General features: G+C 33.5%; 2 protein-coding genes across 7 annotated transcripts; both read left to right on the forward strand.

The window, feature by feature from the left end:
• Nucleotides 1-1,016: 1,016 nt before the first annotated feature.
• LOC100779920 (vesicle-associated protein 2-2) lies at nucleotides 1,017-6,447 on the forward strand. Of its 5 annotated transcripts, none has more exons than XM_006606431.4 (9): nucleotides 1,017-1,153; nucleotides 2,349-2,527; nucleotides 2,672-2,742; nucleotides 2,842-2,923; nucleotides 3,416-3,531; nucleotides 3,620-3,811; nucleotides 4,177-4,920; nucleotides 5,532-5,609; nucleotides 6,001-6,447. In XM_006606431.4, exons 2-9 carry the CDS (start codon nucleotides 2,476-2,478, stop codon nucleotides 6,109-6,111), a joined length of 1,446 nt encoding a protein of 481 aa, XP_006606494.1. In that variant the 5' UTR covers nucleotides 1,017-1,153; nucleotides 2,349-2,475; the 3' UTR covers nucleotides 6,112-6,447. The 5 variants fall into 5 exon arrangements, with proteins under 5 accessions (XP_006606494.1, XP_014628414.1, XP_025983267.1 ...); XM_026127481.2 differs by lacking the exon at nucleotides 1,017-1,153 and adding an exon at nucleotides 1,256-1,469; XM_006606430.4 differs by lacking the exon at nucleotides 1,017-1,153 and adding an exon at nucleotides 1,830-2,251.
• A 3,928-nt stretch (nucleotides 6,448-10,375) lies between these two features.
• LOC100780449 (bifunctional 3-dehydroquinate dehydratase/shikimate dehydrogenase, chloroplastic) lies at nucleotides 10,376-14,593 on the forward strand. Of its 2 annotated transcripts, XM_006606433.4 has the most exons (11): nucleotides 10,376-10,499; nucleotides 10,622-10,851; nucleotides 10,928-11,033; nucleotides 12,117-12,335; nucleotides 12,442-12,788; nucleotides 13,220-13,283; nucleotides 13,364-13,478; nucleotides 13,576-13,719; nucleotides 13,816-13,964; nucleotides 14,109-14,271; nucleotides 14,364-14,593. In XM_006606433.4, the coding sequence occupies exons 1-11, from the start codon at nucleotides 10,479-10,481 to the stop codon at nucleotides 14,405-14,407; spliced, it is 1,602 nt and encodes a 533-aa protein (XP_006606496.3). In that variant the 5' UTR covers nucleotides 10,376-10,478; the 3' UTR covers nucleotides 14,408-14,593. The 2 variants fall into 2 exon arrangements, with proteins under 2 accessions (XP_006606496.3, XP_014627835.3); XM_014772349.3 differs by lacking the exon at nucleotides 14,364-14,593 and having other exon boundaries at nucleotides 13,816-13,990; nucleotides 14,109-14,248.
• The last annotated feature ends 1,167 nt before the right edge of the window (nucleotides 14,594-15,760 follow it).

The raw sequence follows: 15,760 nt of genomic DNA on the forward strand, positions 1-15,760 counted from the left end.
CACAATAAAGTAATTATAAACAATCAATTACAGACTTATAAACCCTGTATTAGATTCATGTATACGATTACCATCTCTTGCACTTATTTAGTTATATACTTCCGGTAAAATGTAAAATAAGGCGCTATTTATCGGTTCAATTTGGATGTTCATGACTTCATATATGGCCAGAAACGACACGGAAATAATTCTATAATAGTAAATTACTGGGATTGAATATAATAATAAACCAAATCATGGGAGGGATAACATTTGGAAAGTCCTAACACTGCTATATGATCGTTGACAACGCCACTACCTGAGTGACCAACAATAAAATAAAGGAAAAAGTGTTCCATTCCATGCATGATCATGCTTTCAATTGTAAATTATTGAATGATCGCCTTTCACGGAATAGGAGCCAGGCTTAAGAGCTTAGCTAAAGGAATGAACAACAATTTTTACTAATCATTAAAGGATGTCAATAATTTTATGGATTATTTATTTATTTATTTATTTTTAAAAGAGAAGTTTCTCTCTCGTGAGAATTCCTATATTTGAAAAATAAATATTGTGAGTAGTTATTTCAACATAATAAACTCAAATTATTTAATTTCCAAAATACTTTTTGTTTAAGTTTTTTCATTTTTGTTATTATTTCCATACAGGCTCTTAGGATTTGAGGTCACCTTACCCAAGATATGTCTATCTTAGTACTTATGATCTAATATGTTTATATAATGATTCTTAAGAGATAATCTTATCATATCTTATTTCCTTTCTTAATTTCAGGAATAAAATATAATAAAGACAAGAAAATATATTATCAAATACGTAATTATATTACAGTTAAGATATGATTAAGTAATATAATTAGGTAAGATATCTTTTTTTTTTTCTTTAATTATATTACAGTTAAGAAGTCGTCGAATCATGACCCCAGTTGATAAAATTGATGGTGAACCTCAAGGCTTGACTTTCGATGGTGATATTTTTAGATGGTGGTGATTAGAGCAATCACCTTTGCTGTTTTTCTGCGGGAAAGCATTTGTGTGCAAAATGGGAAGGGTTTCCACATGCAAGGGGTCCATCACGGAGTGTTTCGGAGGAACACTGTTTCGTGCTCCCGACACAGTGCATCCTATTGCGGTCTCCATTATAATGCCATTACGAGGTGCAGAAGCTTAAATTTTTTTTATTTTTTATTTTTCTCCGGTGGGATTTGAGATGTTTTTGTTCATTTGCTTGCTATTAACATATAAGTTTTTTATTCATGAACATATGTAGTAATCCACCTTTGGGTTGTTGTTTTGACTTTTGAGAATACACTACATTTAGTGTTTGCTTCCAAAGTTTGAGATGCAGCGGTCTTGCATCAATGGAGGAGGGGCCACCGGATGAAAGAAACACTAAAAAAAAAAAAAAGGAATGTCGTTGTCGCTGCCAAAAATGGCGTCTGATAGTGGCGAATGGAGAGTTGTTGAGAAAGAGTAAGAATCTAGTGCAAACAATCCTATATTATAAGATTAATCTAAGAATTAAAAATGATGATTCATAATAGGCCATTTATCAAGGTGGCCTACTCTAGTCTTAGACCATCATTGATGGGTTGATTTTTCAAAATTTACCCCAGTTGGTAAAAAAAGCCGTTTAGTTGCTTTTTGTCCCAAATTTGACTTTATTTTCTCATATCTTTCTTCAACAAAACTATACTGGTATTTTTAGTTTTTTACAGATGCCATATGCCAAATTCTGACAGACAGTAGTAGTAGTAACTGTTAAGTGTAGCTGGCTGCGCCGAGCCAATAAAAAACGGCTCCGTGTCGGTAAAAGGTCTTCCGTAGGAGTCACTTTCTTTTGGGATGCTACGTGCTCCTCACTTGAAAAAGGCATCAAATTGGAAAAAAAAAAAAAGAAATCACAATATTTCAAGAAAAAGCGTTTTTTGTTTTCCATCCCCTCCTCCCCCCTTTTTCTGCAACTCAGTCGCTCTGTTTGTCTGCTCTCCTCTCCGTTTCGAAGAAGATCACACGCTTATTCCTATTCAATGCATCCACTTTTATCCTAACCTTGCATGTAAGAAAAAGAAGAAAGAAAAAAAATATCCAACTACCATATAGGCATATACGGCTAATTCCATTTTAGCGCATCTTTGATCTCTCTCCGCGCCCCGTGTTTAAACGCTGCCGTTTCTTCTCGTTTCCCAGCTATTCTTTCCACTTTGAAAAAAAAAAGAAGAAGCTACTAATACTACTTTTTTTCTCGCTGCGTGGTATGTTCTTGCTGAATTTTAGGTCTTCATGTTCATCTACAATTTAATGCTTATTTTTCTTTTTTTCTTTTTTCCGTTTTCCATTGTTCGAGTTCAGTTCATTTGACTCGTTGATCTGCCACGACTTGACTCGGCCCCCGCTTCTTCACCGTCTTCTGCGTCGAATCGAACGGCTTCACTGAAACACTGCCGTTTTAGGCGACGATCTCGGTTTCGGGATAATCATGAGTAAAGCGCCGCTTCTCCAAATCGAACCCAAGGAACTCAAATTTATATGTGAGGGCATTTTTCATTTTTCGAATACTTCTATTATTGTGTGCGGTCATGCATGCTGATGCTGATGTCATTGAACCTAATATAGTTATGCGTTTGTATATGATCAATTGAATAATATGTGCCGTGATTTTTCGCCTATTATAGTTGAGTTGAAGAAGCAAAGTTCATGCTCGGTTCAATTGACCAATAATACCAACCACTATGTAGCGTTCAAGGTCTGAGCACCTTTCTTTTATGATCCCCATTATTATTATTATTATTATTATTATTATTATTATTATTATTAATCGTTTTTGTATCATGTATGTTTGCAGATCAAGACGACGTCCCCTAAGAAATATTCAGTGCGTCCAAATGTTGGAGTTCTCGCGCCGAAAGCTACTTGTGAATTCATAGGTATAGCTTCGTCTTATGTGTGTTTGTTTGGTATTTTTCCTTTTGAGACACTTGACTTATTATTCTATACATTAGTTAAGCTCTATTGAGAATAAGTACAGTCATTGTGGGTTGGATGGTTAAGGGAGAAGGGAAGAAGGGAATGGTCGTGGGTTGGGTTCGATCCCTATGCTAACAAAACTAACATTCTAACAAATTAACATTTGCCTATAAAAAAAAATTGTGGACTTGTGGTGGATGATTTTGGGATATATGCCATTGCCAAATGGCCTGAATTTGGCACGAAACTGTTTTCTTTGAGTGCACAATGTTGCTTTTCAATTTTAAATTGTTGTGATTGCAGCCCTTAACTTTTTAAGGAATGTCGTTTTTCCAGGAACAACAGTTGAAGATGAATCCACACACGTGGAAATTAATTCTAGCATCTTAGTTTCTGTCACCCCCTCCCTCCCCAAATTCAATTTTCATTGTATTTATTTTGTCATCAAACAGTTACAATGCAACCCCAAAGGGAAGCACCTGAAGATATGGTGTGCAAGGACAAGTTCTTAATCCAGAGTACAAAGGTTCCTGCCGAAACAATCAGTGAAGATGTTACTTCCCGCTTGGTATGGATATTTATTAGTCTGTGATTTTGAACTCTGGTAGATTTTGTATTAGTTTATATCTTTTGACTTATTTATTTGCTGATGGCAGTTTGTTAAAGATGGAAGTAAATATATAGAAGAAAATAAGCTGAAGGTGACCCTAATCTGCCCACCCAATTCACCAGATCTCTCTCCTATTAATGGAGATTTCAAGAATGGGCTTGACCATGAAAAAGTTCAGATATATAGTAAAGATGAAATCCAATCCCCAGAGACCATGGTCAGAGGACGCTTCACTAATGTATGGCTCTAAGCTCTTTTCTTTCCTCCACTTTTTCTCTCATAGATATTTGAAATCCCTGAGAAAGATACTTGAAGAATTTCTTAGTTACATATTTTAAGGGTTTTGTTGGTTTTTATTTCTGGATTGTTATTTTCATAATTTAAAAGGTGTATCATTATAGAGTTGCAGACTGTCTTCACCTTTCGTGTTTCCTTGAGAATGCATTCTTTTAAATTGCCATAAGTTTCCTTCTTTTCCGGTGTTGTCATCTCTGTTGTTTTTCGTAGTCTTTGTGCATGTGTGGATGATCAACTTTACAATTTCAATTCATACTTTTTAAATAAGCCATTCACATTTTTTGTTCTGTGCCTGGTATATGTCAGGTTCTTAAAAATCCAGACATGGTTCATGAGGTATTAGAACTAGAAGAGGATATGGAGTTGAGGCCAGAGTATTATGTGGGACACACCATGAAACATGTAGGGGAGCCAAAAGAAGAAGCAAGGTTGAAAGTGTCAAAAAATAAGGAGTTGAATATGGTCAAGGATTTAGAAGAATTGAAGCCACAAAAAAAGTTAGAGGTTGAAGTGCCAAAAGATCTGGATTTGAACAAAATAAAGAATGCAGAGGAGTTGAAACCAGAGAAAGCAGCAGAGTTGAAAGTGTCAAAACTTCTGGTTTTGAACAAAGTAAAGAATGTAGAGGAGCTGAAACCAGAGAAGGCAGCAGAGTTGAATGTGTCAAAAGTTCTGGATTTGAACCTCGTAAATAATGTAAAGGAACTGAAGCCAGAAACAGAAACAGAGTTAAAAATGTCAAAAGATCTGGAGTTGAAAACAGTAAAGAATGCTGAGGAATTGAAGCCAGAAAAAGAAACAGAGTTAAAAATCTCAAAAGATATGGAGTTGGAAACATTTAAAAATGTTGAGGAACTGAAGCCAGAAAATGAAATAGAGTTAAAAATAACAAAAGATAGGGAGTTTAGAACAGTAAAGAATGTTGAGGAACTGAAGCCAGGAAAAGAAGCTGAGTTGAGAGTTTCAGAGAGTATAGAGCAGCTGAAATTATTGAAAGCTATCGAAGAGATGAAATTAAAGCTAGATGGACTTGAGTCAAAACTAAATGAGGTCAGGCATGCTACTATTCTTTTACTGTGAAACTTTTTATCTGCTTGCATATGTGACATGCTTCCTAGCAAGTTGCATGTTGAAGCAAATTGCTTTATAAATTTTCCTGCAACGAGATCAAGAGTTTGATTATTAATACCTTTATATATGTTTTCATTTGAGAGGTTTGAAGTATAAAGTATTATTTAGACCTTGTTTTCACAGACTTTTGTATGATTGTGACTATTGATGAATATGCTTGATTGTTATGTACATTACTTTTTCCCATCCTTTCATTTGATTAATTTGTATACACATGGTTTGAGACAGCCAGGGGCTAGGGTTGCTCTTTTATACATCTTTTTGAATGTACAGGGTGCAATATGTGGCATGATTAAGTTCCACAATGTGGTATAACTGCTGTTTTTTACATCCTTTTAGGCTTGATTAGTTGACATCCTATAGACTTAATTCTATGAAAATGTTTTCTTTTTATTGCATATAGCAATGAAGCAATTGTGCCTATGGGTTTCCTCATTAAAATGGGGCTTAAAGTAATAGTGGGTCTCGACTTTTATGCTAATCTGAACTGATTTAACTAAAGTGACGATAATGTTTCTTATTCCTTGCAGTCTGGAGTAACAATATCAAAGTTAACAGAGGAGAGGAGGCTCAGCAACCAAGAGACAAAAATCTTGCAAGAAAAATTAGTAAGCTTGGGAACTACTGTTATTAGTAATGTTCTTTTGTGGCCATTATTAATTGGTTTTTGTCATAATCCCTGAGATGCTTAACATAAATTGTCTGTCATTCTAGAATTTGAAGTACTATCAATTTATAAATGGTGCAACGAGAGAAAACGGGGTCAGGGGCACCCTTATATTTGATTACAATGACAAAACTGAGAAAGAATTAATCAAAATTTTAATTTAGATTGGCAATTTCATTTTTTTCTTTGTTGGGGATCAGTATAAATGTTGTTTGCTGCTTTTGAATTCTTCTCCATTTACATGCTTGAACTTGTGCAATTTTGTACTGTTTCAACATTTGGGGCGAGTAGATTTCATTTCTTAAATGCTGGGGTTGTATTATTTTTTGCAGGCAGATCTTATTAATAAAGGTCCAAGAAAAGTTCAAGTCGGCTTCCCACTTCTATATGTCTGTATGGTGGCACTTATCTGTGTCTTCTTGGGATACCGTTTACACTCTTGATACCTGGACAATCAATCGTCTACAGGAAGCTACTGACATTTTGAATTTCCCCGAATTTGTTAATAGCGGAAGTTTAGGCATAAATCCCCTTTATATCTATGAATGTAATAGTAGGGGATCTGTATACTTGACGGTCTGTGATATTCGATTTAATCTGTCTAGTCCATATTCATGTACGTTCCTGGTTTGTATATGCAAAAATTACCCAGGTGTACAAGTACAAATAATGAGATATATAGCCCAGGTAGATGACCTTTTGTGGATAGTAGAAAACTGAGTGTTGTGTACACATACTTTAGACTGTTCTTCACTTCTTTATGATTTATATTCCCTCGACGTTGATCAGTGTTTCTCTGTGGGGTGGTGGCATGAGTGACTACCAGCCGTGATATAGCATCTAGTTTGAATGTTTAAAAAAGTATTCATAATTACCTTTATGTTAACGTGGAATACTTTGATTCTGTCTACCTCTGCAGCAATTATTCAAATTTAGGAACCTGTAGTGTATGCACATTCCGGCTAGAACTTTTTTTCTGAATTTAACATATTTTCATCTTTTTTTTTTTTTTTTTTTTAATTTAGAAGCTAGGTTCAGGTTTTCTATTTAAATTTCTTGTTAATACTTTACTTTTCTCATAAGATGGGAACCTGTACTGATTTGGCACAACCAAAAAAATATGTTGCATGTACTTGTTATTTATTGACCACGATTGTTGATTTAGGACTAGTCCAAAGTAGATTGTTTATCCTCCTAGTATCAAAATTGAGGCTGATGCGGCCGTGCTTTCGTGTATAAAGTATCTTCCTAGCACTTAATAACACTTATTATTGTTTATCTATTATCACCAACAACTCTCTATAATAACCTCTTCCTTCAAATAGGCTAAATCTCACAAGTTGTGCGGATTGAAACTGGCGAATAACTGGAAAAAAAAAAAACCAGTTATTATCCCAAGTATACCCCTTCATTTCAATATATATAAAAACTGTTCAGCCATATGTCACGTGTTGGTTGGATAATATTATCAATATATATTTTTTAACTTCTTTCTTTTACTCTTTCTGTGATCTGTACTTGCTTTTTTTGTTTTATTTTTTAACGTGCAAAGCACGGGCATTGCACCCTAGTTTTATCATAAAATTGGATGGCAAGCAAAGAAATTTTTATACTACCATTAGTTCATTACTTTAATTGTTAGAGTATAAAAGCTAAACCAAAAAACAATAGTCCTAGTTAATTTGAATAACAACCTTCTCTCTCTATATATATGTGGGATGTTTCAAATGAAAACACTTCTTAAATGAGAAATGAGAATTAATCATTAGCCATTAGATCACAATTAAAAAAAAATGAACAGCCAAGATTAAAACACAATTAAAAAAGTTATGTACCTCTCTTTCTCTCTCTTCTGCCTTTTCCTTCCTGTTTTGTTTTCACGTCATCACAGCAATGGCTTTGTCACTCTAATATGAGAGTCCATGACCCAAGCATAATAACTCTCTTTTGATTTCTTCTTCTTCAAGCTTTGAGCTTCTCCAAACCTCTCTTTGATCATGTTTCAGTTCATCTTCAATATGGTATCAGAGCTCTGCTGCGCAACTCTATCTTCTTCCCCGTTCTTCATATTTTATTGATCTTCTTTTCTTCTTATTCTCATTCTTTTGATTCTTGATTCTTCGGCTTCATCATCATGAATAGAGAATCAAATCAATCCCTCAATGTTCATAGCCCCTACTCCCTGCATCCTAGTGAAAATCCAGCTACTGCATTGGTTTCACCCGTCTTGGATCCAACTAATTACAATTCATTGAGGAGATCCATGTTCACAGCTCTAAGTGCGAAGAATAAAGTGGAATTCGTTGATGGATCTCTTCCACAACCTGCATCGAATCATATTCTGTTCTCAACATGGAAGAGGTGCAACGACATGGTGGTATCGTGGCTGGTGCACTCAGTTTCAACATCGATTCAACAAAGCATCTTGTGGATGGATAATGCTGTTGATATATGGAAAGATCTGAAGTCACGCTATTCCCAAGTTTGCACTCATTGTGGCATCAATGGACACACGGTGGATGAATGTTTCAAGAAACATGGATATCCTCCTGGCCATAGACTCTATAAACCTCAAGGAGCCTCAATCAACAACACAATGACAGATGATGCAAGTAACTCAGAAAGCAATGATCATAAAAAACAAGAGACTCAGAATCATGAAATTCGATTCACACCACAGCAGTATCAAGCACTCGTGGCATTGCTTTAACAACAATCTAACCATGGGATATCTACCTCTAATGCTTCTCACATCCACTAGATTGGTACTCTCCCTCTTCGTGCTCACTCTTCTGTTATAAGTAATGCGGTTCCACTTACCTGTACCATACACTGAAATGATCCAGCTACATGGATATTGGATTCAAGAGCAACTGATCCAGCTACATGTTGCTTCCTCTCTGAAATTCTATACAAAGTATAAAGAAATTAATCCTATAGTGGTTAGATTGCCTACAGGCCAACAAGTTTTGGCAACACATTTAGGGACAGTAAATTTCACTGAATTCTTACATCTGGAAGATGTCCTATATTTACCCAGTTTCAATTTCAATCTCATTTCTATTTCCAAATCAGTCTCATCACTAAATTGTCAATTGACCTTCTCTGCCAATAAATGTTTGATACAGGACGTGACCAGCCTGAGGATGATTGGTATAGTTGATGTTGTGGGTGGCCTATACAAAATGTTGATGCCGTCTGCTAGTTCTGGTGTCAGTTCTGTTGTTGGTTCAGTCAAAGCCTTTCCAAATCAAGTTTTTTCAAATTGTCTTTTTCTGTAATAAAGTGCCTATAGACTTGTGGCATTTTAGATTAGGACATCCTTCACATGATAGATTACACATCATGAAACAATATTATCCAATTCTGTCTAGTGACAAATCGTTTGTCTGTGATACTTGTCATGCAGCTAAACAAAGAAACTTCCTTTTCCACATAGTGATTCTCATGCTTCTGCACCTTTCTCTTTACTGCATGTTGATATTTAGGGCTTGTGTGCCACCACATCTATAAATGGACATAAATATTTCTTGACTATTGTTGATGATCACACTCGCTATGTTTGGACTTTTCTCATGCTTTCAAAAGCTGAAACACAAACACATCTCAAAGCCTTTGTCACTTTAGTTGAAAGACAATTTGAAACCAAAGTTAAAGTCATACGATCTGATAATGGTGCAGCATTTATCATGCATCAATTTTTTGAATCAACTGGCATTGTTCACCAAACATCACGTGTTGAAACACCTCAACAAAATGGCATAATTGAAAGAAAACATCAACATCTTTTGAATGTTACTAGAGCACTTCTTTTTCAGTCCAAACTGCCACCCATGTTGCTGCACACCTCATCAATTGCCTTCCTACCCCTTTACTTGGCAATATATCACCATACCAAAAACTGCATCAAGTACCATATGACACTTCTTTACTTGCAATTAAACTACATCAAGTAATAATTTATATATATATATATATTATTTTTACACATAAAATTAAAATTAATTTTTATTTTAAATAATAAAAACCTTAATCGTTATCATAAAAACAACAAACACACAATTAGTTTTATATAAATTTATCACCATAATAACAACAAACACAATTAATTTTATACTAACTAAACTTAAACATTAATAATAACATAGATAATTAATTTTGTAAAATTTTACATTAACTAACTTAGAAATATATACCTCTATACATTAGAAGTGTCAAGGGGGGCTCAGGCCCCTACCTGCTCCTTCTCCATCCGTCCGTTACCTGCTCCTTCTCCATCCGTCCGTTCTTGCGTATATCACTTAATTATGTTTGCACATGTTAAAATTCAAAGATTTTGTAAATAATATGGATTGGTCCTTCATCCTCTAAATTATCATACTCTAATATTGTTTATCTATTAACACCAGCAACTCTTTATAATAACCTCTTCCTTCAAATAAGTTAAATCTCACAAGTTATACTGATTGAAACTTGCGAATATCTGGAAGAAAAAAACCCGATTATTATCCCAAGTATACTCCTTCATTTTATCATAAAATTTTTATACCATCATTAGTTCATTACTTTAATTGTTAAGAGTATAAAAACTAAACCAAAAAACAATAGTCCTAGTTAATTTGAATAACAACCCTCTCTCTTTTAACAATATAGTTTGTATACATGAATATGTACGTTAATGATACCCCACCATCCATTATTCCATTTCCCATTTACATATTTTCCTAAACAAAACACGAGTGTTTTTATCTCTCTTTTCCTCTGCAGCATAGTGCGCGCACACACTCGTTCAACCTCGTCTCCTTGCAAAATGTCCATCAGCAGCGCGCCGGTATCGATTTTCTTTTGCTAATTTCTTTCTTTCTTTAAAGAAGATATTGTGCATTACTTAATTAGAAAGTTGGAATAATTAATAAAAAAAATGTATCTTGATAACATAACGCAAATATCCAGTTCCAGTGGGAAGCTGGAATTGGAAGTGGAGTGAGAAGAAACTCAACATTAATATGTGCTTCGACAAGCGCGGAATCAGTGGAAGAAATGGTGTTTGAGATGGTGAAGGGAAAAGAATTGGGTGCTGATCTAGTAGAGGCTCGGTTGGACTTCTTGAATGACTTCCATCCTACTCAACATCTTCCTTCTCTAATCAATAACCGTCCTTTGCCCATTTTAATCACTTACAGGTATACATATAAATATCCACAATATTTATTTTTAACTCCATCATTAATATAATCTGTGCATGCATGCATGTTTTAGACCGATATGGGAAGGAGGAGAGTATGATGGTGATGAAAGCCAGCGACAAGATGCTCTACGTCTAGCCATTGAATTGGGATCAGAGTTTGTTGATGTTGAGCTAAAGGTAATTTAATTAACTGCCTTACTGTTTTTACCTACCATGCCAAACATAATAAATACAACAATGTTAAATAGCACGATACTATGAAAAGTGTTATCCGTTTTCGTACGGATATTATGCAAAAGAAAATTGTTCATTTATTATCCACCTAATACAAAATTTTAATATATGTTTGTATTATTGAATATAAAATACTAATATCATAATTTTTAGGAGTTTAAATTTATTTCTCTATTTTTTATAAATTAATCCTTCTTCTTTTTTTTTAAATTAATCCTTATGTTCAATAAAATATCCTCTCGCCAAAGTGTTTTTTCTGGTTCCTGCAAAAAGTATTTTTAAGGAAAAAAAATAAATGCCCATGCACTAAAAATAAATAAAAATGAATTGATTTTAAAAACTTTCATTGTTTTAAATATAGAAAATTTTAGATAATAATGTTTGAATAAAGTTATCTTCATATATACTACGCTTTTATATTTTTCTTCTCTTCGTTACCTAATATAAAAAATATCTTTTTAATTTTTGGTCTTTTATTGCATTATTCTTAATTTATAATCAATATAAAGGAAAACATTTATGTTAATTATCATATGTGCATGTTTACTTATTTTATTGTTTTTGAAATAATTTTAAAAATAAAAGGGAAAAAATACAAATGAAAAGAAAAAAAGAAACGAGACTATGAATTGTAGCAGTACAGTGCCACAATAAAGAGTCTTAGAAGTTAGAACATCAAATTTGTAAAGTAAATAGATAGTAGATGTTAGTAACTCTAGCTAATATTATTGCGCATGTTTTTGTTTTTTATATTAATGTGATGCCATTTATTTTTTAATAACAAATAAAATAAAATACTAACAGGCTTAATTTTAATAAACTATTAATATAAAAAAATATGCATTTCAATATCAGTCAATCAAAAATACCCTAAACATAATTTTTAAAATGATTATCGTAAAAAAAAAAGATTACATTAATAATCCATAATTGATACATTTTGTTTGCATTCTAATTAAACTTGAAAGGATTGCAACAAACTCTGGTTTTATTTTGCTAATTACGTAGGTGATTTTTGTATTGAAGGTGGCTGATGAGTTTTACAAATCCATTGGAGGGAAGAAGGCTGAGAGTGTGAAGATCATTGTGTCTTCACACAACTTGGAAAGTACTCCATCCGTGGAGGAAATAGGCAACCTTGCTGCAAGAATTCAGGCTACCGGGGCAGATGTGGTCAAGATTGCTACAACCGCCTTAGACATCACAGATTGTGCACGTCTTTTCCAAGTCCTAGTGCACTCTCAGGTAATTCATTTATTAATTAGCAAGAATCAACACCAGAGTGTTGCTAATTCATGCGTTTTTATCTTACATTAACATCAAATGCATATTTGACAAGCTTAAGTTATAGGTCCCAATGATTGGAATTGCAATGGGTGAGAAGGGATTTATATCACGGGTACTCTGCGCAAAATTTGGAGGATTTCTCACGTTTGGTTCAATTGAGGCCGGAGCTATATCAGCTCCAGGTCAAACAACTATCAAAGAATTGTTGGATTTGTACAATTTTAGGCAGATTGGGGTTGGCACCAAAGTGCATGGTGTTATAGGAAATCCTATTGGTCATAGCAAAAGTCCTCATCTTTATAATCCAGCTTTCAAGTCAGTGGGATTTGATGGAATTTACTTGCCTTTGTTGATCGATAATGTCTCAGATTTTCTCAACACTTACTCGTCTCCTGATTTCGTTGGATACAGGTATGATAATATCCTCCTAGAATCTTCCATTCTGTAACTTATAGTTGAATTAAAGGAACTCCAGATTATCTATTTTTTTCTTGCAATGTTGACTCGTGTGAGTATTCTTAATAGACTTTAGGGACATAATTTTATGGGCTTTTGTATCAGATTGGGGTAATTTTTTTAAAATAATTATCAAGTGTAGTTTTTGAATTAATTACGGAAATGGATAAATTGTGTTTTGAAAAAAATTAAAAAATTATCCCAATCTAGTACAAAAGCGTAATTTTATGATCTATAGTTTATTTATGGAGTCCTGCAGTTACAAAAATTCGGCAGGACAACATTTTTTTTGTGTGTGTGAAAAGGGCCAAGTAATGATTCTGTCAAAATTATGGTTTCAATCTCACGATTGCTTAGAGTAATTCTTGGTTATTTAACAAAAACAGCTACACGATTCCTCACAAGCAGAATGGACTTAGATGTTGCGATGAGGTCGATCCTATTGCCAAGGTATTTAGCCTTAAAACCTCTTTCCCATCTTTTCTATTATTTGAACTTAATATAGCTTCCTAATAAAATCATTTTAGTAGGCAATAGGAGCTATTAGTTGCATGATTAAGAGACCAAATGATGGAAGGCTAATAGGCTATAATTTTGATTATCTTGGTGCCATTGCAGCTATTGAGGAACGACTACATCTACAAGGTTTCTGTGTTTCTGTATTTTCTTTGTGGATATTGAGGAATAAGGACTATACGAGGTTTTGGATTTATTCATAGGCTTTTCTTACAACTGTTTGCAGATTCAAACGGAAGATCCATATCTGGTTGTTCACCTTTGTATGGCAAACTGTTTGTGGTTATGGGAGCTGGAGGGGCTGGAAAGGCACTAGCTTATGGTGGAAAAGAAAAGGGTGCAAGAGTAGTTGTTGCCAATCGTACATATGGTGAGAAAAATGTTGTTGGTTTAGTTTGGTTACTATTCCTGAGGATGCAGAGCATGATCTGTTTTGTTTCTTTTCTTTCGACTATTAATTTATCAGCCAAAGCCAAAGAACTTGCCACTAAAGTGGGAGGAGAGGCCATTACTCTATCTGAATTAGAGAGCTTCCACCCGGAACAAGGGATGATTCTTGCAAATACTACATCTGTTGGAATGAAACCAAAAATTGACCTGACACCCATACCAAAGGTTTGGTGTTAGTGATGCATATTCTGGTATTAACAAAAGATCTATAAATAATAATGTATATGCATTTGCGTAACAAATAGTTTCTGCTTAGTTTGCACTAAAACATTATAGATGTCACGCCACATGTTGTTTCTGTTTTAACAGGAAGCCCTGAAACACTACTCCTTGGTATTTGATGCCATCTACACACCCAAATTGACAAGACTCCTTCGAGAAGCACAAGAAACTGGAGCTGCCATCGTCTATGGTACAGAAATGTTCATCAACCAAGCATTCATGCAGTTTGAAATGTTCACAAAGTTGCCAGGTTAGACAAAAAGAAAAATAGCATCGTAATTTTCTTTTTTTTTTTATCGTCTCCACTTTCTACATTAATTCACTTCACAATATCTGTCACAGCACCAAAGCAACACATGAGGGATGTGCTGGCAAGAAATACGTGAGAATAAGATACTTCAACTTATTTGAGGTATCAACCAAGTTGACTTTTGTGAGTGTTCACGATTTTATTCGATGTCTCCGTAGATTAAAGAAGAAAAGGATTTATAATCTGTAATCAACCTTAATTCCCATCGAATGTGGGACTCTTGGTTAGAGTAATTTAAGCAATCTGCTTGGTTCCCCTCAAATTTATTTCAGAGGTCAAAGGCATGTGTGTGTGTGTGTGTTTCTTTTTTTTTTAGATATATATATATATATATATATATATATATATATATATATATATATATATATATATATATATATATAAATACATGCATAGAGATAACTACAGTATTCAGTACCTGTGATTGTGATTGTGATTCTGATCGTTCAATCTATGTTTGGTGGTCTGCTAGGTAGGTAATCGGGTGGTATGACAAAATCGGAAAATGATGGTATACACCGTATATTATTTGACACTTAAAAGATCATGTGATGGGAGAAAAAGAAATTAATATATGGTAGGTGATATAATATATAGAAAAGAGAGATAAAGAGAAATGGTGCATATTAATGAAATGCTTATTCATATATTATTACTGAACAAAAATATATAAAAAATAAGAATGTCAAACTCAAAAATCATACAGTGGATCGGAGTTAATATATTTTTTTCTTACCACTAAAGGGTGTAAAATAGGTATAAGTTTTGAACTTGACTTCTTTATATATATCTATATATGATAAAAATAAGGAGGTTTTGAATTTATTACCCGTATAAATTAATAAAATCTCTCTCTACTAATTGAATTTTAATTCCTAAATATTTAAGCTAGATTGTTATTCATGACTTTATGGATAAGGATTTTCAATTCATTTAGATTTTTTTTTCCTTAACAATGAGATATTAGTTTTCTTACTGAATTATTTTTTATTATATTACACGTAAGTATATTTACTATCGATCCCGATAAAAAAACATTATTGAATTATTATTAGTAGTAGTAGTATATTTACTATTGACTAGTTTAACTATGATTTAATTACGACTAGATGAAGGAATTATGAACTGGTATTTTACTGTTTTAATAATTAGTCAACTTAATAAAATAATTTTAATTGAATACAAAATAAGCATATTAAAAATGCTTCTATTGTGGGCTTATGTGTACAAAGAAAAGTTTAAGAAGAGCACCAAACCAAATTCTTGCAATCATAATACCATTTGTAAAATCACGTCCATTTCATTATTATTGTTTAAGTTTATTTGAAAAACATGAAATTTTTTTAAAAAATAGCTTACTCATATCTTGATTATTCTTTCCTTTAATAAGTTTCTCGTTGATTTTTTTAAAATAATTGAGTATTTAGCA

Source organism: Glycine max, chromosome 20, assembly GCF_000004515.6.
Source record: "Glycine max cultivar Williams 82 chromosome 20, Glycine_max_v4.0, whole genome shotgun sequence".
In the NCBI taxonomy this organism is placed as follows: Eukaryota; Viridiplantae; Streptophyta; class Magnoliopsida; order Fabales; family Fabaceae; genus Glycine; species Glycine max.